Source organism: Symphalangus syndactylus, chromosome 13, assembly GCF_028878055.3.
Source record: "Symphalangus syndactylus isolate Jambi chromosome 13, NHGRI_mSymSyn1-v2.1_pri, whole genome shotgun sequence".
In the NCBI taxonomy this organism is placed as follows: Eukaryota; Metazoa; Chordata; class Mammalia; order Primates; family Hylobatidae; genus Symphalangus; species Symphalangus syndactylus.
Genome location: NC_072435.2, coordinates 106,300,717 through 106,325,026, shown reverse-complemented (window position 1 = coordinate 106,325,026; position 24,310 = coordinate 106,300,717). Strand labels below are relative to the sequence as shown.

Below are 24,310 nucleotides of genomic sequence, written 5' to 3'. Positions count from 1 at the left end.
GTGGCCCATAAAGAAGTCCCGGCCAGGCCGCCGCACTCCCCGCGCGCATCCGTGCGCCGCCCGAGGCTGTCTAAGGAGTCGGCGGCCATTTTGTTCTTCTCGTGGTTCCAGTGGGGAGAGAAGGAGGAAGCAGGGAGCGGGGCGGCAGGGGGGGGACCCGCCGCGGCTGCTGCCACCGCCGCCACCACCGCCTCTGCTCGTGGCGTGGGAAAGGAGGTGTGAGTCCCGGGCGCGAGCCGGCGGCGGCGCCGCTGCGGGAGGGTCGGCGGTGGGAAGGCGATGGCGGATTTAGATAAACTCAACATCGACAGCATCATCCAACGGCTGCTGGAAGGTAAGAGGGGCGGCGGGCGGCTGAAGAGGGAGGCGGGCCCGAGGGCGGCCCGCGGCCCCGGGGGCTCGAGGGAGGGGAGTTGGGAGGCCGGTTGGGCTTGCAGCACCGTGGGGAGTGAGCTCCTCGAGTTGGCCCACGGGCCGGGGACTGCAGCCGGAGGGAGGCCAGCCCGGGATTCCCAACTTGTCGCCAGCCGCGCACCCTCCAGGCTCCGCTCATTCGTTGCACGAGGATGCAGGCTTCCTCCCGGCCGTGGAATTTGAAAACTCCGCTCCCCACCCCCACGTTTCCCGCCCCTACCCGTTTGCCCCCGCACACCGGACGGGTCTTTGGAGCGATGGTTGGGGATCCCAGTCCAGCCTCCTGGACGACGTGTGCCGTACTGTGCGAGATGGACTTTTCGGTGCTCGTCCTCTCGGAAGGCAGTTTGATGAGGGCATGAGTTCCACCCGGTTTGGGGGCTCTTTTCCTGCTTGCTTTTATTTTTATTTTTCGTGGTTCTGGGGTCTTGGGGGTCCCATTTCTTGTTACTTGGTAACAAGCGTTCATGTCTCAAGAGGTGTGAGAACCTGTCTTCGCCTGCCCTCCAAATCCTTTTAAGTTGTTCTAATCTTGGAGAGGTCTCCGCGCTCTTTTCCTGAACGTGCATCTGAACAGGAAGCCAACGAGGCTGACGGTATCATTATCTTTCCAATGTGCCAGGCTCTGTCTTAAGCACTTTGCGTCCATGAAATTATTACTATAATCATAACTGACGCTTCTAAAGCACTTACTGTGTGTCAGGCATTCTTTGAGCACTTAAGACAGATTTCATTTTAATTCTCCCACCCATTGCAAGATATTTGCAATTTTTTTTGTTTTTGTTATTTTACAGAAGAAACTGAGATGAAGTCACTTAACCAAGGTCACACAGTTAGTGACAGTTGGGTTTCAAACCCAGATAGCCGGGAGCTAGAACTCGCTACAGACAACACTGTCACCTTATGTAGGAAGGAAGGTGGCCAGTGGTTAAGTAAAGATTAATAGAAAGCTTTAAATTTCGGCTCGTCTAAGACTTGTGAGGTGCCTGGCAATTGATTCATGTTGATGTGGGAGAGGGGCGAGGTTCAGCTTTTAAAGAAGGAAGCTGAAGTGAGCTGCTTTCAGATTCAAGGGCATGTCAACGGATTCTAACGTCTTATCCAAGACTTTGTAAGAATTCAGTCATATCCCCTAACTTGGACACTTCATAATGGGAGCTTGGCAGTTTTAACTGCTTTTTGCCTTTATACAGTCTTAAAATATTGTTGGACTATAAATGCTGTGAGTGGTGGAGTCGAGGGCATGAACAGTTGGACAGCTCTGGTGTTAGAATTTGCAGATCTTTTAAAGTAAGTTATTAAAATGAAGCTCCTGAAAATATCTCTTCCTTTTCTTAATCTGTGCATTCTTTCCTTTTATGCTGTCTTTAAAAAAAAAATTAAATGTCATTAAGGACCCCTGAAATGCTCTTGAAATGTTATTGCAGGTGAAAACCTTGTATTGTAGGTGAAAACCTTGTCATTCCTTTAATGCCAGGTATTTATATAAGAACCATACTTTTTCATACTAGTTAATATAGTTCTTTAATTTATTCGAGGCAGCAGTTGGTCAGAAACTGATTAAAATAGTTTGCTGTAAGAAAGGAACTTTTTGTTAAATATTTTCTTTCTAAATTTTAAAATTCTGCTTATCTCTGCAGGGATATGTGTGGCTTTATTTCTCTGAGGAAACAGGAAAAGTTGGAATTTGCATGGATTAGAAACATTAGAATTTTAAGATCATCTAAGGCTTGCTAATTTAAGTTCTGGTTTGCCCATAACTGCCTCTATTCATAAACAGCTTTTGTTAATTTTAATCTTTAAAATCCTAATAAGTAGTTTGCCTGGTAAGTAATGATACATCTAAAATGAGATCATTGTTTCTTAATAGTTCTTCTTTTTATGTGGCACTTGAAAACCAGGTTTTCTTATATTTCATTTTTTGCTGAAATTAATAAAGCAGTGCATTTTAATGCCTTGGGAATAGGCTAACTGCAAAGTATACTTAAATTTTTTTTTTCTCATGGGTGTTAAATTGGCAGAGAAACAGTCGAAGATGATCCATTGAGGAGACGTGGATATCTAAGTTAAATGACGGTAATAAATTCTGTGTTTTACAATTTTTTATTTAAAAAAATTAAATTTAATAATTTAAAATAGAAATGAGAGTCTCACTGTGTTGCCCAAGCTGTTCTCAAACTCCTGGTTTCAAGCAATCCTCCCACCTCAGCCTCCCCAGGTGCTGGGGTTATAGTCATGAGCCACCATGCCCAGCCTAAATTTTGTTCTTTTCATAATGCCCCCAAAACCTTTTTTTTTTTCTCTAAATACTTTAAGATGTAAGTATATCTGAAAGTAGAGGGAATATGACTTTTGTGACTTTGGTAGATTTTTTTTACGTGTTCAGAGTTGATCTTTTAAGCTTGAGAGCAGTATAAGCTAGTTGAGAAGTAGCTCAGTAATAGTACTAAAAAGCTAACTGAAAAGTGAAGTCTTAAGAAAAACAGCATGTTGGTTTAGATCTTAGTCACTAACCTTTGCAGTTCTTTTCTTCTCTGAACTCTGCGTATTTCTGTAAGTGAGGCATCACCTCTGCAACCCACCATGGATGCTTTTATCCAAGCTCTGCCTTGCTGATGATAAAACCTTAAGGTTGTTAACTCCTTAGTATAACTGATGTTAGTTATTTAAATAACTACACAGTAAAACGGCATTTTGAGAGAAAATAAGCCAGCTGTTGATTTGGTCTGATGTATTGAAGAAAAGTGAGATTTGGAGCAGTTTTACTTTGTAAATGACCTCCTTCAAGGAGCCGTGGTGGCTAGCATTTTTCTTGCATAGCAGGTGGTTGTAACTTACTTCATTCACATCTTGGTTTGCAAGAAGCATCTTTGCTTTGAAGAAGGCCATTGTCAAAGTGCAAGACCATGTCAGGCTCTGCAAAATTGCCTGACTTGTTTTAGTGACTTAAATATGATCTCTGCCCTGGCTCACAGAAAGTGCTTACAGATTTAATCCTCTGATACATAAGGGTTGTTCTGAGAGTAGGGAGTGTTCAGATATTCTGAAACTCTAAAATTGTTTAAATAACCCATGTGTTCAACTTTTTGGTGCAGTATAAAATGTTCATGTTCTGGTGTTTAGCCATCCTTGGTCCTAAAGATAATAAAGGACAAACATAATGGTTTAAAAAGGGGAAGGTTTCTTAATATGCTAACCAAAAAAAAAAAAGTAATCTTTCCTAACGAACATCTGTAATTATTTAATTTTTTATTTCATTTTGGAGACAGTCTCACTCTGTCACCCAGGCTGGAGTGCAGTGGTGGGATCCCGGCTCACTGCAACCTCTGCCTCCCGGGTTCAAGCGATTCTGGTGCCTCAGCCCCCTGAGTAGCTGGGATTAACAGGCACGCACCACCACGCTCGGCCAAGTTTTTGTATTTTTAGTAGAGATGAGGCCAGGCTGGTTTCGAACTCGTGACTTCAAGTGATCTGCCCTCCTCAGACTTCCAAAGTGCTGGGATTACAGGCATGAGCCACCATGTCCAGCCTGTAATTATTTGTTTACAGGGCAGGTAATTTTTACACTCACATCCAAGTTGTCAGTTTCTAATTCCCTCATTGATAAGAGCTCTGATGTGAGCCCTTGCCCTTCCTTTCCCATCAGTATGTTGGTCGTATGCCCACTTCCTCTCCTCCTAGGCAAGGTGGGAAAGCTCTGTTGGAGACAGATGATCTGCAGCTTGCAGGAGTCCTTTTTTAAACCACAGCATTGAAAAAGGATTACTCTCCTTGTGCCCGCAGTGCCCTCTTGCCTGTCAGTAGCAGGAGGCAGCAGTGAAATCTGACAGAATTGTGTGTGACATTGTTGTGCTTGGGGGGGATGTGACATACAGGAATGCTCTGCATTCTGAGCCTAGGGCGTTCCTCCTCAGAACTGGGCAAATGGACATGCAGTTGTAGCCCAGCAGTGGTCAGCTGTAGAAATTAGTGAGGTGATTTGATGTCTTTGAAAGCACAGTCCTATTGCAACCTGTAACTAGTGCAGAGTCACGGTACCAGTCAGCCCACTTGACTAGGTGAGGATTCCTGATGGTAAAGCAGGGAAATTATTGATGTTATATGGACTTCACCATTTAACTTAATTTACAATTGAGGCCATTAGTTGACCTTAGAGATTGAAATATGAAGGAGATAATATTCTGGGTGTCAGTCGCTTTGTAGATAAAGAACTGGAAAGTCATTCAAGACCAAGAAGAAAAGATTTCATTTCCATGGAGCTTATGGAATTCCAGGACAGAGTTTGACATTTTAAGATCATACCTCTGTATCCAAAGCATCGAGAACAGATGATGTGTTTGTGGATCTTGGTGATTTGTCTGAAATCTCCAGCTTCCCCACTTCACTGGGGTTTACTGTCATCCCTCTTCTAGAAGGTAGTGGTCGTCACCGACAGCAAAGCTTACAGCAAATGAAAACTCAAAATGTAGGGTCAGATGTAGAGTCTACTCAGTGGTATATTACCGAAATGTGTTCTTAGACTGGAAAATTAAAGTTTTTAATGGATTGGCTTTATTCTAGGTGTAGAAAACTCAAGATGCTTTATTGAGAACAGTAGACAGTGTTTTGCAGCCACATCCTATCTGCCTTGAAAAAAATGGTGTCACTTTTATTTATTTTTTTGCTAGAGACTGGGTCTCACTCTGTCCCCAGGCTGGAGACCTGAACTCCTGGGTTCAAGCGATTCTTCTTTTCATCCTCCTGGCTTGCTGGATCTATAGGCACACACCACCACACCTGACTAATTTTTTTTTCTTTTTCTTTTTTTTCTTAAAGACAAGGGTGTTGCCTAGGCTGTTCTTTAACTCCTGGGCCACAAGCAATCCTCCCACCTCAGCCTCTCAAAGTGCTGGGATTACAAGTGTGAACCACGACTCCCTGCCTTGGTGTCACTTCTCAATGCCTGAAGTATAACCCCATCAGTTAGGAAAGTCAGGATGGGAGAGGAAAGGGTGTGGGAACAATTGTGATAATCAGAACATGGACGTCTTTCTGCTGGTGACTTTCCAGAGAAACTAAAGGATTCTTTTTTCTTTTCTTTTTTTCCTTTTTTTTCTCTTTTGAGCCTTTCTCTGTCACCCAGGCTGGAGTGCAATGGCAGGATCTCGGCTCACTGCTGCCTTTACCACCCAGGTTCAAGCGATTCTCCTGCCTCAGCCTTAGTTGTTGAGTAGCTGGAACTACAGGCATGAACCACCATGCCCTGCTAATTTTTGTATTTTTAGTAGAGATGGGGTTTTACTGTCTTGGCCAGGCTGGTCTCGAACTCCTGACCTCAGCTGATCCACCCACCTCGGCCTCCCAAAGTGCTGGGATTACAGGCGTTAGACACTGCACCTGGCCCAAAGGATTCTTGATAACATTTTTGTGGTTTATGCTTTCTGCAGAAAAGAACTCAGTTGTTTATGGGAATGCTTAATGTTGGAAATATTTACTGTTTTTTGTTTTGGTTTGAGTCTTATTTTCCTAAATCTGTCAAATATCATGAGGCTATTGATTCACTGAAATGAATATGATGTGGCATATTGTTAAAATTATCACCTACTTTTTAACAGGATTATTTTAAAACAGCAAAATCTTCGTTGGCTTATTTTTATACCACTTGTGTCTTTCTTAGGTTCTGAAACTTCATTAGAATTCAGCTAAGGCTTTTTTAGTATATGCTATTTCTTTAATATGTTTTTCTTTAAACAATTAAGGGGCCTTTATGTGGCAAGGAAAATACTTTTTTATTCCTCATAAACTCAAACTTGTCTTAAATTTCCTTCCATAGTTTCCATCTTTGCTTTGCTTGTTGCCAGTAACTAACTTTCAAAAGTTAGTATTGCTTATGAGAAAGAGCTGGTGTTGTAAATAATCACCAATGCTATTTTATTTATTTATTTTTTTTTTTTGAGACAGGGTCTCACTCTGTGGCCCAGGCTGGAGTGCAGTGGCATGATCTCGGGTCAGTGCAGCATCTATCTCCCGGGCTCAAGTGATCCTCCCATCTTAGCCTCCTGATTAGCTGGGACTACAGGCGCACGCCACCATGTCCAGCTGTATTTTGTATTTTTGGTAGAGACTGAATTTCACCATGTTGCCCAGGCTAGTCTCCAACTCCTGAGCTCAAGTGATCCTCCCACCTCAGCCTCCCAAAGTGCTGGGATTATAGGCCTGAGCCACCGCATCTGGCTGCTATTCTTTTATAATTCAAATTTTTACCAGTTTGTTTTCAATAAAAATGTGTGGAAGTTTTTATCATATGCTCATGTCAGTGATTTGCCAGAAAAATAGATCAGATACATTTCTACAGAGCAACCTTTGCTTTTAACAGTAATAATACATTTTCCTGAATCTCCCTTTCTAGCCAGATAAATATTAATAGTTCTACTGAAAAGTCACATCCTTAGGTCTAAATTGGTGTTGCTTTTTTGTTGTTGTTTGTTTGTTTTGAAAATAGTGAAGTGGGCCAGGCACGGTGGCGCACGCTTGTAATCCCAGCTACTTCGGAGGCTGAGGCAGGAGAATCACTTGAACCCAGGAGGTGGAGGTTGCAGTGAGCCACGATCGCATCACTGCACTCTAGCCTGGCAACAGAGCAAGACTCCATCTCAGAAAAAGAAAGAAAAAAAAAGTGAAGTGAATTTGTATGCTTTTGGCTGATATGGCAACTTTTTTTTTTTTTTTTTTTTTTGAGATAGAGTCTCACTTGTCGCCCAGGCTAGAGTGCAGTGGCACGATCTCAGCTCACTGCAACCTCCGCCTCCTGGGTTCAAGCGATTCTTCTGCCTCAGCCTCCGCAGTAACCAGCCACCATGCCCAGCCTGATACAACAACTTTTAAGAACTCTCCGGTGTTCACTTGGACTGCCAAGCCCCATTTGAAATCTCTGTTAGTCAATTCAACATGAAATTTAAGAGTAATTCTAGATTTTCATACTTTGAAAAATATTCCAGTAAAGCCTGGTAAGCAAGTGGCACTGTTGTTTTATATAGTGCAGAAACATGCTTTTTGCTCATCTAAAGTATATAGTCTGGGCTGGGCATGGTGGCTCACACCTGTAATCCCGGCACTTTGGGCGCCGAGGCAGGCAGATCACCTGAGGTCAGGGGTTCGAGACCAGCCTGCAATATGGAGAAACCCCGTCTCTACTAAAAGTACAAAAATATTAGCTGGACATGGTGGCGCATGCCTGTAATCCCAGCTACTCGGGAGGCTGAGGCAGGAGAATTGCTTGAACCTGGGAGACGGAGGTTGCAGTGAGCTGAGATCGCGCCACTGCACTCCAGCCTGGGCAACAAGAGTGAAACTCCATCTCTAAATAAATACATATATAGTCTGGAATGTATATTTAATTCTAATGCCACCAGTCAACGCTACTTAAAGACTTAGACAGATTTCAGTCATGCAACAAATTTTGAGCACCTGCTGCGTGCTGGCTATGGCTCGTGTACACTACAGAGCAGGACTACTGCTGTGGGTTTACTACTGTGAGTTTACATTCTACCAGTGGGTCCAGATGAGCCGGCAGAAGCAAACTGGCAAGTATAAAACAAATACAAGCATGGTTGAGGGGGTGTGGTGGGAAATGACCTGATGTTGAGAGAGCCTTTCAAAAAGCATGCAGCAAGCTTGTGAAGGGAGAGGAGGAGATGGATGAGAGAAGCTTTTCTCCAGGATGAGGTGTGGTGTCTGAGCAGAGGCCTGAAGGCCGAGCAGCTGTATGATAACTGATGGAAGATGATTTTGGCAGTTTCTATCTTTATATAACTTTTTTCCTTCTGCTAATTGTAGGGAATTTTTTTTATTTTTTTTGCACACAAAACAATAAACATTTTCTAAAAATACATACAAACAAAAAGATGTATCAAACATATTAGGAAGGTTGCACATGGGAAGACGGGGAATAGAAATGGGGGGTGGGAATTAAAATAAATGAGAGAGAGACTTTGTATGGATCAATGATAATAACTCAATCCTCTATGTCTTTGACAAAGAAGAAGGAGAAGGAAGAGGAAGAAAAAGAAAGTGGGATAAAGGATCAGAAAGGGAGGAAAATAGAAAAAATCAGAGTATGACTCCAGGGTAGACCTGTTTTGTTGTTGCTGGGTTGGTTGGTTGGTTGGTTGGTTGTATTTTTCATATGTTTCGCCATGTTGGCCAGGCTGGTCTCGAACTCCTAGCCTCAAGTGATCAACCCGCCTTGGCCTCCCAGAGTGCTGGGACTACAGGAGTGAGCCACCACGTCCAGCCCCCACATTGCGCCTGGCCTCCGTGGTAGACCTCCCAGACAGGGCGGCCGGGCAGAGGCACTCCCCACATCCCAGATGGGGCGGCCAGGCAGAGGCGCTCCTCACTTCCCAGACGGGGTGGCCGGGCAGAGGCACTCCTCACATCTCAGACGGGGCGGCCGAGCAGAGGCGTTTCTAACTTCCCAGACGGGGCAGCCGGGTAGAGGAGCTCTTCACATCCCAGACGATGGGCGGCTGGGCAGAGGCGCTCCTCACTTCCCAGACGATGGGCGGCCGGGCAAAGGCGCCGCTCAGATCCCAGACGGGGCGGCCGGGCAGAGGCGCTCCTCAGATCCCAGACGGGGCAGCCGGGCAGAGGCGCTCCTCAGATCCCAGACGGGGCGGCGGGGCAGAGGCGCACCTCATTTAGCAGATGATGGGCGGCCGGGCAGAGGCGCCCCTCACTTCCCAGACGGGGCGGCCGGGCAGAGACGCCCCTTACTTCCTAGACGGGGTGGCGGCCGGGCAGAGGCGCTCCTCACATCCCAGACGGGGCGGCCGGGCAGAGACGCTATTCACTTCCCAGACGGGGCAGCCGGGCAGAGGCGCTTCTCACTTCTTCCCAGACGATGGGTGGCGGGGCAGAGGCGCACCTCACTTCGCAGACGATGGGCGGCCGGGCAGAGGCGCACCTCGCTTCGCAGATGATGGGCGGCCGGGCAGAGGCGCCCCCGCTCACTTCCCAGACGGGGCGGCTGGGCAGAGGCGCTCCTCACTTCCTAGACAGGGTGGCGGCCGGGCAGAGGGGCTCCTCAGATCCCAGACTGGGCAGCCGGGCAGAGGCGCTCCTCAGATCCCAGACTGGGCGGCCGGGCAGAGACGCTCCTCACTTCCCAGACGGGGCGGCGGCAGGGCAGAGGCGCACCTCACTTTGCAGATGATGGGCAGCCGGGCAGAGGCGCACCTCACTTCACAGATTATGGGCGGCCAGGCAGAGGCGCCCCCCCTCACTTCCCAGACGGGGCGGCTGGGCAGAGGCGCTCCTCACTTCCCAGACAATGGGCGGCCGGGCAGAGGCGCTCCTCACTTCCCAGGTGGGGCGGCCGGGCAGGGGCGCTCCTCACATCCCACACGATGGGCGGCCAGGCAGAGACGCTCCTCACTTCCTAGATGGGGCGGCGGCCGGGCAGAGGCGCTCCTCACGTCCCAGACGATGGGCGGCCGGGCAGAGACGCTCCCCACCTCCCAGACGGGGCGGCGGCTGGTCGGAGGCTGCAATCCTAGCACCCTGGGAGGCCAAGGCAGGCGGCTGGGAGGCGGAGGCTGCAGCGAGCCAAGACCACGCCGCCTGGGCAACACCGAGCACCGAGTGAGCGAGACTCCGTCTGCAGTCCCAGCACCTCGGGAGGCCGAGGCGGGCAGACCACCGGAGGTGAGGAGCTGGAGACCAGCTTGGCCAACATAGCGAAACCCCGCCTCCAGCCAAAGGACAAAAACCAGGCAGGGGTGGTGGTGCGCGCCCGCAATCCCAGGCAGCCCGCAGGCCGAGGCAGGAGAATCACGGGAGCCGGAGGCAGGGAGTCTGCAGCGAGCCGACTACACTCCAGCCTGGGCAACAGAGGGAAGAAAAGAGAAAGAAAGAAAGGAGGGAGAGGAAGAGGGAAGGAGAGTAGAGGAGAAGCTGGCTGCTAATTGTAGGGAATTTAAGAAGCTTTCAGACCATGTTTGTTGATGTTTTTCGTAAGCACCATTCTTTAAATAGAAATCTTTATTTTTTCTGGAAAAGCTGCATCTAATCTTAATATTAAGAGTAATTTTTTTTATTTTGAGACAGAGTCTCGCTGTCGCCCAGGCTGGAGTGCAGTGGTGCGATCTCGGCTCACTGCAGGCTCCGGCCCCCGGGGTTCACGCCATTCTCCTGCCTCAGCCTCCCTAGTAGCTGGGACTACAGGCGCCCGCCACCTCGCCCGGCTAATTTTTTGTATTTTTAGTAGAGACAGGGTTTCACTGTGTTAGCCAGGATGGTCTCGATCTCCTGACCTTGTGATCCACCCGCCTCGGCCTCCCAAAGTGCTGGGATTACAGGCGTGAGCCACCGCGCCCGGCTAAGAGTAATTTTTAAGGCCAGGTGCAGTGGCTCGTGCCTGTAATCCCAGCACTTTGGGGGGACAAAGCAAGAGGATCACTTGAGTCTGGAAGGTTGAGGCTGCAGTGAGCTATGATCATGCCACTGCACTCCAGCCTGAGCATCAGGCTTCTTCAAAAAAGAATTTTTAAATTGTTGTTAGTATTGCTTTTGCTTTTTACTGATCTCTGAATGTCCCCACCCAGAAGACAGAGAAACAGAATAAAGGAGTTAAATATAAACTATGTTCAAAGGTGACAGTGGAGAGCTTCCAAAGCCAAAAAAAATTGTTAGCAACATTGATTTCATCTGATGGTGTTGACTAACTACAATAGCATTCATACAACAAAGCCTGCCATTATATGGTATGAGCCAATTATCACAGAAGTATTCTCTTGGAAGACTTAGAGTCAGCTATTCATTCATAAGTGTGGGACTCTGCTGAAAAAACTTCACGTTGAAACCGGAAGCTTCTAGGATTTCCTTCCTAGCCAAAAATAAAGCTTCCTGCTGGGCAGTCTGCCCAAGTTTTTGGTTAGCTTGTGGTGAAATCACTGATGATTGGCATTTTCTGGCCAATGAAGCGGGATCCCATTTTTCACTGGGAGTATTTCCTGAGTTCTAACTCTGTATGTGTGTCTAGAGAGAAAAAGAAAATCACTTATGGAAAAAACATTTTTTGTTGCTCAGTTGCTGTTATATTAAATATGCATCTGTTTCATATCTTTCCTCAAAGACTATTATTACTGTGCTTTTATTGCTTCTTGTTGTATAACATTTTTATCAGAACGAGACTTAGTTACATATTTTGGGGTCCAAAAGTGAACTTTATAACTGTAAAATTAAGGTACATTTAGCAGTTCCGTGCTACTTTATGTGTATCTAATGACTATCCAGTCTGTTACAACTGGAACCAAAACAGAAAATTTCTTTCCCACAACTACCTACGTGCTGACAAGTGAGCTCTGTTGCGAAGTTTGTACTTTGATAGAAGAACCCTAAGTGCTCTGGTGGTGTGGATGCCCCATGCTGTGCAATGATTTCTTTCTCCCGTTATTATCTTATCTGTTCAAATTATTAGGAAACGTGCTTTCTTACAGTATAGCACGTGACTGACATCCTTTGCCCTATATAGACGTCAGCATAAACACAAATGCAGGCCCAGCAAATGCATGGCAAAATAAGTACAGTGAACCAACATTTTCTTTTTTTTCATAGATAAATTAAATCAGAGATCCTCAGGAGGAGATACCCACGGTCCTCTGAAAAACACTGATGGGGGACGGTTCTGAATATTTCCAATCCTGTTTCTTTTCTTTTCTTTTCTTTTTTTTTTTTTTTTTTTTTTTTTTTTTTTTTTTTTTTTTTGAGACGGAATCTCACCGTGTCACCAGGCTGGAGTGCAGTGGCGCGATCTTGGCTCACTGCAACTTCCACCTCCCGGGTGCAGGCGATTCTCCTGCCTCAGCCTCCCGAGTAGCACGCCATGTTGGCCAGGATGGTCTGGATCTCTTGACCTCATGATCCGCCCGCCTCAGCCTCCCAAAGTGCTAGGATTACAAGAGTGAGCCATTGCATCCGGCCTCCAGTCCTGTTTCTAACAACATTCGCACAGACAGGATGGCTCCTTTTTTGGAATACTATAAAAGAAGTCTTACTTGGTATCGAAGATGCAATTAAATCTTGTCTAAGATTTTAAGATTCTAATTAGACATTAAAACCATGTTTATTTTAAGTGTCCTGAAAATGAAGCCACTCAGAAAGCTAGTTAAACCATGTTTTTGCCCCTTTATCTAAATCTCATATTGTATTTTGTATTTTGGCTTCATTGGACTAATTGCAATTTTTCTCCTGCAGTGAGAGGGTCCAAGCCTGGTAAGAATGTCCAGCTTCAGGAGAATGAAATCAGAGGACTGTGCTTAAAGTCTCGTGAAATCTTTCTCAGTCAGCCTATCCTACTAGAACTTGAAGCACCACTCAAAATATGTGGTAAGTTTGGGGCACACACGTTATCTTTGGTTACATGATTGATTAACTGAGTCAAGGATATGTTGATGACCTTGTATTAGCTAGCAGAATCATTATCCTGTTTGCGAATAGCTTGGAACTACTTAAAATTAAGTTAAATAGTAGCTTTAGAATAAATACCTCTAATGGACTTAGTTTACTTAGATGTACTTCAGATTTTTTAAAAATATATTTTGCTGAAATAATAAACATTGCAGAAGAAAAAAATGAAACTAAGAATGGAGAACTGAGGAAAGGTCTGAATTACATGGATATATAGGAGTATGTTTAAGTTTAAAACAACACTGGTTATAGCTAAAAATAGAACTTCCTTGATGCTGATTTTGTGGTTCTGTTTTCTGCATAATAGAAGCAAATAATCTGTGTTTTAACTCAATGTAAAACTAAACTTTATTCATTTGAGTAATATATTCTTATAGCATATTTGCATTGATAAAACTTTGTGTTCATGTTTTTAAAAGTAAAATGTTCTTTAGCATTGTCTAGCAGGGAGAAATTGAAAGCTAAATGCATTGATGGGTGGGGGGTGGGGGTGGTGTGTATGTATGTGCTTTTGTTCAGATGGGGCCAAGGCTCACTAGAAGTGCAGCAGTTCTGCTGACACAGTACCCAGAGACTGAGCTGTCAGAGATCTGATATTGATCAGTCAGCCTGAAAGGAATACCATGTTACTTGGCAAGAAGGCATGCTTGGACATAATAACCCTTTCCACAGAATAAATTCTTAATTAGTTGAATTTTATGTGAGGTTCTGGACATACACATATACTTAAAATTTTTGTTAAGCTCAGTTGAACTAAATATAAGATTGGAAATTACTTAGTGTTGGCTGCCCAATTAAACTCTCATTACTAGAGGTCAATGCCATTGTACAATGAATATTTAAAGAATGTCTTTCCAAAGCTTTGTTAGTGGATTGAGCTGTAAGTATGGGAACACTGTGTAACAAAATTCTTGCTTCCAGGTGACATCCATGGGCAATACTATGATTTGCTGCGACTTTTTGAGTACGGTGGTTTCCCACCAGAAAGCAACTACCTGTTTCTTGGGGACTATGTGGACAGGGGAAAGCAGTCATTGGAGACGATCTGCCTCTTACTGGCCTACAAAATCAAATATCCTGAGAATTTTTTTCTTCTCAGAGGGAACCATGAATGTGCCAGCATCAACAGAATTTATGGATTTTATGATGAATGTAAGTACTTTTCTATATCTAAGGAAGAGTTATTGAAATTAAGATATTTATCATAATTATCACGTACTTCTGTTAGGAATTGTGAGAGTTTAGATGCGGTGGTATCATCTCTCATGTTTTCTATTTCATCAACTTGTTTTTAGCTTAGCTTTTTTAGGGGGGTGGGGGAACGGAGTCTCACTCTGTTGCTCAGGCTGGAGTGCAGTAGCACCATCTTACCTCATTGCAACCTCTGCCTCCCAGGCTCAAGCGATCCTCCTGCCTCAGCCTCCCAGATAGCTAGGACTACAGACATACATCACCACGCTTGGCTAATTTGTGTATTTTTTTGAAGAGATGGGGTTTCACCTTGTTGCCCAAGCTGATCTGAAACTCCTGGACTCAAGGAATCTGCCCGCCTAGGCCACTCAAAGTACTGGAATTACTGGCGTGAGCCATGGTGCCCAGCCGGTTTTTTCTCTCTTGGGTAGAAAAATAACACTGCCGCTGTAATAAAATAAGGTCTTGGATTCCTTTATGATGTGATGATCAGATTAGGAAGTAATGATCATGGTAATGGTTGCTTCAAGATTTAAATTGTTGTATTCACAGATAACTTAATTCTTAGTAGAAATCTGAGAACCATTCCAAATAGTTTTTTTAAGCAACTTTATTATGTGATTTCATCCCATGAAATTAATCTGTTAAAAGTGTACAATTCAGTGATTGTAGTAAATTTATTAGAGTTATGCGACCATCATCATAGTCCCCAGGCAACCGCTAATCTACTTTTTGTCTTTTCTAGAGAACATTGCATGCAAATGGAATCTTGCAATATGTAAATAATTAGTTTTTGAAATTATTATAGTTTTTCTCCTTCTGGCATATCCGCACCCAGGAAGAATGGCAATAACTTTCCTAAAACTAAAATGTGCTGAACAAAGATTATTTTTACAGTATTTTACACATTTTGTGACCCGTTTTGGATGGTTTAATTAAAGGTGCACTTTGATTTGACTATTGACAAAACACAGTTCTTAAAGTTTTGAAAATAGGCCAGGCACAGTGGCTCACGCCTGTAATCCCAGCACTTTGGGAGGCCACAGCGGGTGGATCACAAGGTCAAGAGATCAAGACCATCCTGGCCAACATGAGGAAACCCTGCCTCTACTAAAAATACAAATATTAGCCAGGCGTGGTGGCAGATGCCTGTAGTCCCAGCTACTCGGGAGGCTCAGGCAGGAGAATTGCTTGAACCTGGGAGTCGGAGATTGCAGTGAGCCAAAATCACACCACAGTGCTCCAACCTGGGCGGCAGAGCGAGACTCCATCTCAAAAAAAAAAAAAAAAAAAAAAAAGCTTTGAAAATATCAGTTCAATAAAGGGTTTTAAGTCAGAAAAGGTTTTGAATCTTTACCTTCACCTTCCTTTTGTGCTCATCATTGCTGCCAGGAGGGGTTTCAGGTTTGGAGTGAAGAGGTGGTTAAGGAACTTCAGGTACTTGGCATTTGCTAATATGATTATAGGGAGATCAGCAAAGGGTTGTCCCTGTGGCCCTCCCCTAGACCACATCGTAACCTAGAGTCTCCAGATGCGGTGTTTTTCCATCTCAATTCACATAGATGTGTTGAGCTAGCACATTTGTTAGAAGTGCATCCTAGAAAGATTATATTCACAGACTGAGCCCTTCTACTACCACCCTTTCCCACAACTGGATGTTTGCTTGGTCTGTGACCTTGAGATCCAGCTGATAAGATAGGGTGGCAGGAATCATCAGGGACAAAAATTCTGTGGGTTCTGGACTGACTGATAGCATTGCACTTGTACATGAAAGACATTCAATATTAACAGTGATTCTGTGTCAGAGAAGTACCAGTAAGCCAGTTACTACTCCTTAGGTAGTGAAATGCAAGGCAGGTGTGATGGGGTTTTTTTGTTGTTTGTTTTTGAGACAGAGCCTTAGGCTGGAGTGCAGAGGTGGGATCATAGCTTACTATGACCTATAATTTCTGGGCTTAAGCAATCCTTTCACCTCAGCCTCCATAAGTGCTGGGATTATAGGCATGAGCCACCACACCCAGCCAACACTGTGTTTTGGATACTTATTCCAAGTGTTACTCTGGAGTTAAGAAAGGATTCCTTTTACATAGCTGTTAGCCCAGCAAATACTTTTCATGTTTGCACTGATTAATTCAAATCCGGTTGACCTCATTGTTGTGACGTGTATCCTAATATAATGATACTGGCTGCATCAGTTTCAGTTTCTACTTAATGCAGAGGCCTTTAAAAAATGACTTAGAAGATCAGTGTTGGTGGGTATCAGTTTCGACTCCTGTTTGGTCATCAACACAATTTATAGATCTCGTGCTCAAGCTTCCTCTCTCCCATCAGGCAGATATAATTTGCCATCCAGTCTACTTGTGGGCATAAAAGTGCCCTTGACATAGGTGGCTTTTGGTTGAAGGCTTGCAGACATTTTATATATATATAAAAAATACTTATTAATTTTATTAAAATGAAAAGTTGCATTCAAATGTTGATTTTCATGGGACAATTTAAAAACCACTGCCTATTTTCCAGGTATATAAGTACTTTATACTACCATTTCTTTTTTTTTTTTTTTAAACTTTGCAAATGTGATGGAAAGTCTGAGGTATATGTTGTTGGGTAAAACATGAGTGTTTGTTGATCTGTTTCTGCTACTGTAGCTGTCTGATGTACAGTAATGGGAAACTGCATTACAGGTTATGGCTCAGAATCTTAGGGTTTGGAAGCTAGGCGATTACCCTGGCTAAACCTTTCAGGAGCCAGATGTTCTTAGTGGTCTGAGATGGCCTTAGGGAGGAAATGAAGAGAGAAGAGAAAGAGGCAGGCCCACGCTTAAAGTGCTGAGAGGCAAACGGAGGAAACAAACTGATTCTTGATGGAGAAGCCAGCAGGAATCAGCAGGAGAAGCTGGAGTATGTGGCATAACTAAAGAATCAAAGCCTGGGCTTGGTAGCTCATGCCTGTAATCCCAGCACTTTGGGAGGCCAAGGTGGGTGGATCACTTGAGGTCAGGAGTACAAGACCAGTCTGGCCAACATGGCGAAAACCCATCTCTACTAAAAATACAAAAATTAAGTATGGTGGTGCACACCTGTAGTCCCGGACACTCAAGAGATTGAGACAGGAGAATCACTGGAACCTGAGGGACCATGGTTGCAGTGAGCCAAGATTGCATCGCTTCACTCCACCTAGGTGATGGAATGAGACCCCACCTCAAAAAAAATATCCAGAAGTGAAGCTGACCTTGGGGAAAGAGGAAGTCACTATCACTGGGGAGCTAAGACAGCAGCTCTGTTTTTATAATACAGGTTAAGTATTCCTTACCTGGAATGCTTGGGACTAGAAGTGTTGCAGGTTTCAGAGGTTTTTTGTTTTTTTGTTTTTTTTTAATTTTGGAATATTTGTGTTATAATTACTGGTTAAACATCCCTAAGCCAAAAATCTGAAATCCAGAATGCTCCAGTGAGCATTTCCTTTGAGCATCATGTGAGTGCTCAAAAAGTTTCAAATTTTGGAGCATCTTGGATTAAGGATATTCATCCTGTGGTGGTAGTAGTAGTAGTAGTAATAGTATTGCTGTTGGAAATGGGAGGTGGTGGTTTTGCAGATTGCCCTTCAGCCTTTCGTAAGGAGGAGTTTGTTTTTTTTTTTTTTTTTTTTGAGACGGAGTTTCACTCTTGTTGCCCAGGCTGGAGTGCAATGGTGCGATCTCGGCTTACTGCAACCTCTGCCTCCCAGGTTCAAGCAATTTTCCTGCCTCAGCCTCCTCAGCCCAGCGGGAGGAGTTTGTTAAACTTTCCGAACCCCCCAGTGAAGGAATTAGTAGCCTCTAAAGAGATATGCAACAGGGTGAACAATAGTCAGGGTTAGACCCAGTCATTGAGAAACCAGAAATTATTAGGAGAAGAGATAACACTCTCCTCTGTAGAGAGAAGGCAAACATTTGTTGAATTTACATTACATTTCAAGCCCTGTGCTAAACTCCCTAAGTTGCTTGATTTGCATTACAGGGTGGGAGGTGTGGTTCAGGTCACTTGCTTGGGCTGGCTCTAACTCTCAAAGGAGAGGTACAGGTTTAAACCTTTAGATGTCCCTGTCGTCCCTAGGAAGAGACTAAGGACAAACTCTTGGTTTGTTTTGTTTTGTTTTGTTTTGTTTTGTTTTTTGAGATGGAGTTTTGCTCTTGTTGCCCAAGCCAGAGTGCAATGGCACAATCAAGGCTCACTGCAACCTCTGTCTCCCGGGTTCAAGCGACTCTTCTGCCTCAGCCTCCCAAGTAGCTGGGATTACAGGCATGCGCCACCACACCCAGCTAATCTTTGTATTTTTAGTAGAGACAGGATTTCTCCATGTTGGTCAGGCTGGTCTCAAACTCCCAACCTCAGATGGTCTGCCCACCTCGGCCTCCCAAAGTGCTGGGATTACAGGTGTGAGCCACCGCGCCTGGCCAAACTCCTGGTTTTTAAAGATTGTGCTTAGTATAGTAAGTACAGGAAACAAAGGCATCTGGACAATTGGACAGTCCTCAGTCAATCCAGAGAAATTTGTTCTTGCAAGATATGTGAGTAGGTTTTAAACTCAGAACATCAGTTTCCTGTAGAAACAGTGCATAGAGGCATATTTCTGTCAGAACTGCACTCTGACTCCAGAATGTGGATGCCTGTGCTGTTGAGGGAACATGACCACCCTGTGACATCAGGCCTGTGGGAGCATGTGGAGTCTGTGCACTGTTGGAAACAAATGCCCTGTAGTGCCTGTGAGAGGCAGCCATTGCTATGTGAGCATTGTGCCTCCTGCTAGAGTACTGAGGGCTGGGGATCCTCTGGTATCAGTAGGTTATTGAGGGGGGTACATGGGGGATGGGTGCTAACCCTCAGGTTTCCTCAGAAGGAAGGTCGTAACGCCACATGTATAAGTTCGTAACTGAATTCAGAAGTAGGGAATTAGCTGCGGTGAGATTGGACAGAGCAGACGATTTCAAACAGAATTGATGCTGCCAGATAATTCCTGGGATTTGATGACAATCCTTAATCATTATCAAATCTGGGATTCTGGTTTCATGCTTCTGTGGAATTTAAAAAGATTTCATGTGAAAATGTAAGTCATTGCTTTTAGATCAGATATGTGTCTCTCCTAAACCCCTTCCCTAAGGAGAGTCTTTAAAGAGATGGGGTCTCACTATGTTGCCCAAGCTGGTCTTGAACTCCTGGGCTCAAGCCATCCTCCTACCTCAGCCTCCCGAAGTGCTGGGATTACAGGTCTGACCCACCACGCCCAACTCTTATTTTAAAAGAGCCTTAAAATAAGATGGTTTTATTAAGATTCTTAATAAAAACATAGTTTCGTTTGCTTAAAAGGCACCCAGAATCTTGCTTTGGGGGAAGTTAATCCTGAGAGAATGAGCCTACAGACAGTAATACTCTCTTTTTAATCACAGGTAAAAGAAGATACAACATTAAACTATGGAAAACTTTCACAGACTGTTTTAACTGTTTACCGATAGCAGCCATCGTGGATGAGAAGATATTCTGCTGTCATGGAGGTAGGTGGGCTGATTTTTGTTCCAAATAGGTTTTGATCCCTTCCAAAGGGTGAACACTTTAACATTTGTGAGTTATCATTGGGATGACTTTCTCTGACAGAACACCCTCCTTTGTTGATGTGTTGCATTGCACCTTCACTCTGATACAGCCAGGATCATTTGGATAAAAATCTTAAAGAATTGATTTATTACAGGAAATTCTAGACTCTGTAAGTTAGGTTTGAAAATAGAGCAGAAAATTTTTATTTTTATTTTTTGTAAGGATGAATTCTCACCATGTTGCCCAGGCTGGTCACAAATTCCTGGGCTCAAGCAATCCTCCTGCCTCAGACTTCCAAAGTGCTGGGTTACAGGTGTGAGCCACTGTGCCCGGCTCAGAAAAGTGTTTTTTTTTGTTGTTTTTTGTTGTTGTTGTTGTTGTTGTTGTTTTGAGACAGAGTCTCACTCTCTCGCCCAGGCTGGAGTGCAGTGGCACCATCTCGGCTCACTGCAAGCTCTGCCTCCCAGGTTCATGCCATTCTCCTGCCTCAGCCTCCTGAGTAGTTGGGACTACAGGCACCCGCCACCACGCTTGGCTAATTTATTGTATTTTTAGTAGAGACGGGGTTTCACCGTGTTAGCCAGGATGGTCTCGATCTCCTGACCTCATGATCCGCCCGCCTCAGCCTCCCAAAGTGCTGGGATTACAGGCTTGAGCCACCGCGCCTGGCAGAAAAGTATTTTTAACTATAAAATGAACAATGTGTAATTTGCTGTGCCAGAGATCCTCTAGAACACTCAAGATGTGAATAGATTTTCCCTTGATTGTTTTTTATCCTCTCAGAACTTTCTCTGACTTGGATTTTAAAAGTTATTTTGGCCAGGCATAGTGACTCGCATCTGTAATTCCAGCACTTTTGAGAGGCCAAGCCAGGAGGATTACTTGATGCCATGAATACGAGAACAGCCTGTAACATATCGAGACCCCTGTCGTTAGAAAAAGTTTTAAAAGTTAGCCAGGTGTAATGGTGCGCACCTGTAGCCATAGCTATTTGGGAGGCTGAGGCGGGAGGATCACTTGAACCCACGGGTTTAAGGCTGCAGTAAGCTATGATCGTACCACTGCACTCCAGCCTAGGCAACAGAGCAAGACCCTATCTCTAAAAATATATACATATATATTTTATAAGTTGTTTTGCTTTGCTCAGTGGTTGTGCTTTCTATAATGTAATTAAAATAGTAATTGCAAAGAGGATTTATTTCCATGTATGGTCTGAAATTAATCAGCCATCAAAAAGCCAGCATAATGTCTTTTATCTCTGTGCTTCTGTACTTAGACAGGTTTTGGTAGAGTTGGATACATGGTTTTTAACTAATACAATATGCATCCCATATTGTAACTCGATAGAATAAGCTCTTGTAGATTTTAATAGTCTGTACAGTGCAGGTTTCCTAGAGAACGTACCTCACACTGAGCATCCGTATCTTCTCAGCTCAGTCATTATAAGCCATCAGTCATAACATCGCTCATTATTGTCATCAGCTGGGGGAAGCCCATAGAAGAGTTTTTTAAATCACTGGATTTTATTTTACAGTGTTCTGTATAATATAACTGTTTCCATATACCGTTTAAACCTACTGCACCCCATGCATTACTGAATATAATTCTAGTATGTATCCAGTTGTCCTTTTTCTGTTTTTTTTTCCTTTAACCAAAAGTAAATAAAATATAATCATAGATTTCAGTTTTTATGTCAGGATTATTGAATTTCTGTGTAGACAAATAGAACTTTTGAAGGGGTAGTATCCTTTTAAAAGTTCTGCTTTCTTCATTTTTTTTTTTTTCCTCATTGAATAGGCTTATCACCAGATCTTCAATCTATGGAGCAGATTCGACGAATTATGCGACCAACTGATGTACCAGATCAAGGTCTTCTTTGTGATCTTTTGTGGTCTGACCCCGATAAAGATGTCTTAGGCTGGGGTGAAAATGACAGAGGAGTGTCCTTCACATTTGGTGCAGAAGTGGTTGCAAAATTTCTCCATAAGCATGATTTGGATCTTATATGTAGAGCCCATCAGGTATTGATTTTGAATTTTACATGTACACTTAAGAGCATGTGTGTGAGCACAGATTCTCCTTGTTGATTTTGGTGGGTAGGTATTGCTTATTTATACAAAGTGTTTCTGGAACACAAGATATCAGGCTCAATGGGAAACTGAAACATGGTTTTACTCACCTAATATTTGCACCTATTTATACTGAAAAAATTTTCTCTTCAAGGTGGTTGAAGATGGATATGAATTTTTTGCAAAGAGGCAGTTGGTCACTCTGTTTTCTGCACCCAATTATTGTGGAGAGTTTGACAATGCAGGTGCCATGATGAGTGTGGATGAAACACTAATGTGTTCTTTTCAGGTAGAGCATGCTTTCAACATTATTTCCTTTTAATATGTTTACACTTTGCTGATTGAAAAATATAATTGCTACTTTTTGCCTAGTGTTCATTTATGCTGAGTAGGCTAAGTTTTTATTTTCCCTTAACCAGTGTGTATTATAGTTGAATAATGTGTGGATCCCTTGTAAAAGAAAAAATTAATTATGGCACCTTTTCCCAGTGTTGAATTATAATGTTTTGCATTGCATATTGCCTCCTTATGCTTTATGGCTCTTTTACTGTAAATCTAAAACCATAATGACAATGTAATGTTCAGCTAAAATTAAATCACCACTTGCATGTGAAAAGTACTGAGTGCCTTGTGCTATGTGTTTACTTAGTTCTGCCCTCTAGTCTGACTTCCACAAAACTTCTGTTAATGTACCATGACATCATTTGGCCTTCAGTTGGCACAAAAGCATTATTTAGAATCTGCCTCAGCCTTTTTCTCATTTGCTTATTATGATAAACTTGTACAACTTCAAGCCAGCCTAGTCATAAACATAAATACAGCCACCAAATCATGTGGCAGTCATCAGTTAAATGAATTAAAATAGTTTTTTACCAATTATCAGAGAGAACTTGCAGCTTTCAAAATTCCAAAGACTGTGCAAGGATCCCCTACAGGTTGGAGAAACACTTTGTAAAGAACTTTCTCCCCTATATCAGAAGGAGTAGCTAAAGATAGTACCAGGTGTAGACTTCAGAAGATGGTCATTATACTCAGAGACAAAAATAATTTGTCCAGATCATAGATTTTATCTGTTCGTCATAGCATTAATTACTAAATGTTTACATTCAACGTAGCTTGTGTTAATATGCTAGGGGGGCTTTTACAGTTGTTGGGGCAGTTGTAAACACCATCTGAACAAAAGATCTAAATGAAATTTAAGGACTCTTAAGATTTGGGGTTGAGCATATTTCCTAAATCAACTGTCTTTTGAATCTCCAGATTTTAAAGCCTGCAGAGAAAAAGAAGCCAAATGCCACGAGACCTGTAACGCCTCCAAGGGGTATGATCACAAAGCAAGCAAAGAAATAGATGTCATTTTGACACTGCCTAGTCGGGACTTGTAACATAGAGTATATAACCTTCATTTTTAAGACTGTAATGTGTACTGGTCAGCTTGCTCAGATAGATCTGTGTTTGTGGGGGCCCTTCCTTCCGTTTTTGATTTAGTGAATGGCATTTGCTGGTTATAACAGCAAATGAAAGACTCTTCACTCCAAAAAGAAAAGTGTTTTGTTTTTTAATTCTCTGTTCCTTTTGCAAACAATTTTAATGATGGTGTTAAAGCTGTACACCCCAGGACAGTTTATCCTGTCTAAGGAGTAAGTGTACAGTTGATCTTTTTTAATTCAGTACAACCCATAATCATGTAAATGCTCATTTTCTTTAGGACATAAAGAGAGCCCTAGGGTGCTCTGAATCTGTACATGTTCTTGTCATAAAATGCATACTGTTGATACAAACCACTGTGAACATTTTTTATTTGAGAATTTTGTTTCAAAGGGATTGCTTTTTCCTCTCATTGTCTTGTTATGTACAAACTAGTTTTTATAGCTATCAACATTAGGAGTAACTTTCAACCTTGCCAGCGTCACTGGGATGATGTATATTTAATTAAAGCACACTTTTCCCCGACCGTATACTTAAAATGACAATTAAAGCCATTCTTTTAAATATTTGTGACTCTTTCCTAAAGCCAAAGTTTCTGTTGAATTATGTTTTGACACACCCCTAAGTACAAGGTGGTATGGTTGTGTACACATGCTGCCTTCTTGGGGATTCAAAAACAGGTTTTTGATTTTGAATAGCAATTAGTGATATAGTGCTGTTTAAGCTACTAATGATTAAAGGTAATAACATTTTGTACAATTTCCATATAGTCTATTCATTAAGTAATCTTTTTACAGTTGCATCAGGCCTGAACCCGTCCATTCAGAAAGCTTCAAATTATAGAAACAATACTGTTCTATACGAGTGACCGATTATGCTTTCTTTGGCCTACATTCTTTATTCTGCGGTGAAGTTGAGGCTTATAAGCTAAAACAAAGGAACTAACTTACTGTCCACCAGTTTATACAGAACTCACAGTACCTATGACTTTTTTAAACTAAGATCTGTTAAAAAAGAAATCTGTTTCAACAGATGACCGTGTACAATACCATGTGGTGAAAATGAATTCAGACTTATTAAATGATGAACTTGTTAAATCTTCTCAGTGTCTATTTATCAGCACAATACACACAGGAGAACTGTTGATGGCATATTGAATAGATTTTCCTGAATAAATTGCTCTGGAAACCA

At 43.2% G+C, this 24,310-nt stretch overlaps 1 protein-coding gene across 1 annotated transcript; it reads left to right on the top strand.

Annotated features, from left to right (window-relative positions):
• Window positions 1-24,310, top strand: PPP1CC (protein phosphatase 1 catalytic subunit gamma). The gene is made up of 8 exons (XM_055236787.2): window positions 1-334; window positions 12,649-12,780; window positions 13,783-14,013; window positions 19,478-19,582; window positions 21,420-21,643; window positions 21,846-21,980; window positions 22,952-23,012; window positions 23,917-24,310. Exons 1-8 carry the CDS (start codon window positions 280-282, stop codon window positions 23,985-23,987), a joined length of 1,014 nt encoding a protein of 337 aa, XP_055092762.1. The 5' UTR covers window positions 1-279; the 3' UTR covers window positions 23,988-24,310.

What these genes read in the sequence shown, in the direction of transcription:
- PPP1CC (XM_055236787.2), top strand. Translation starts at nt 280, where the DNA reads ATGGCGGATTTAGATAAACTCAACATCGACAGCATCATCCAACGGCTG. An exon ending in GATATTCTGCTGTCATGGAG is followed by an intron (nt 19,583 to 21,419) that starts GTAGGTGGGCTG and finishes CTCATTGAATAG; the next exon opens with GCTTATCACCAGATCTTCAA. An exon ending in TTATATGTAGAGCCCATCAG is followed by an intron (nt 21,644 to 21,845) that starts GTATTGATTTTG and finishes TTTCTCTTCAAG; the next exon opens with GTGGTTGAAGATGGATATGA.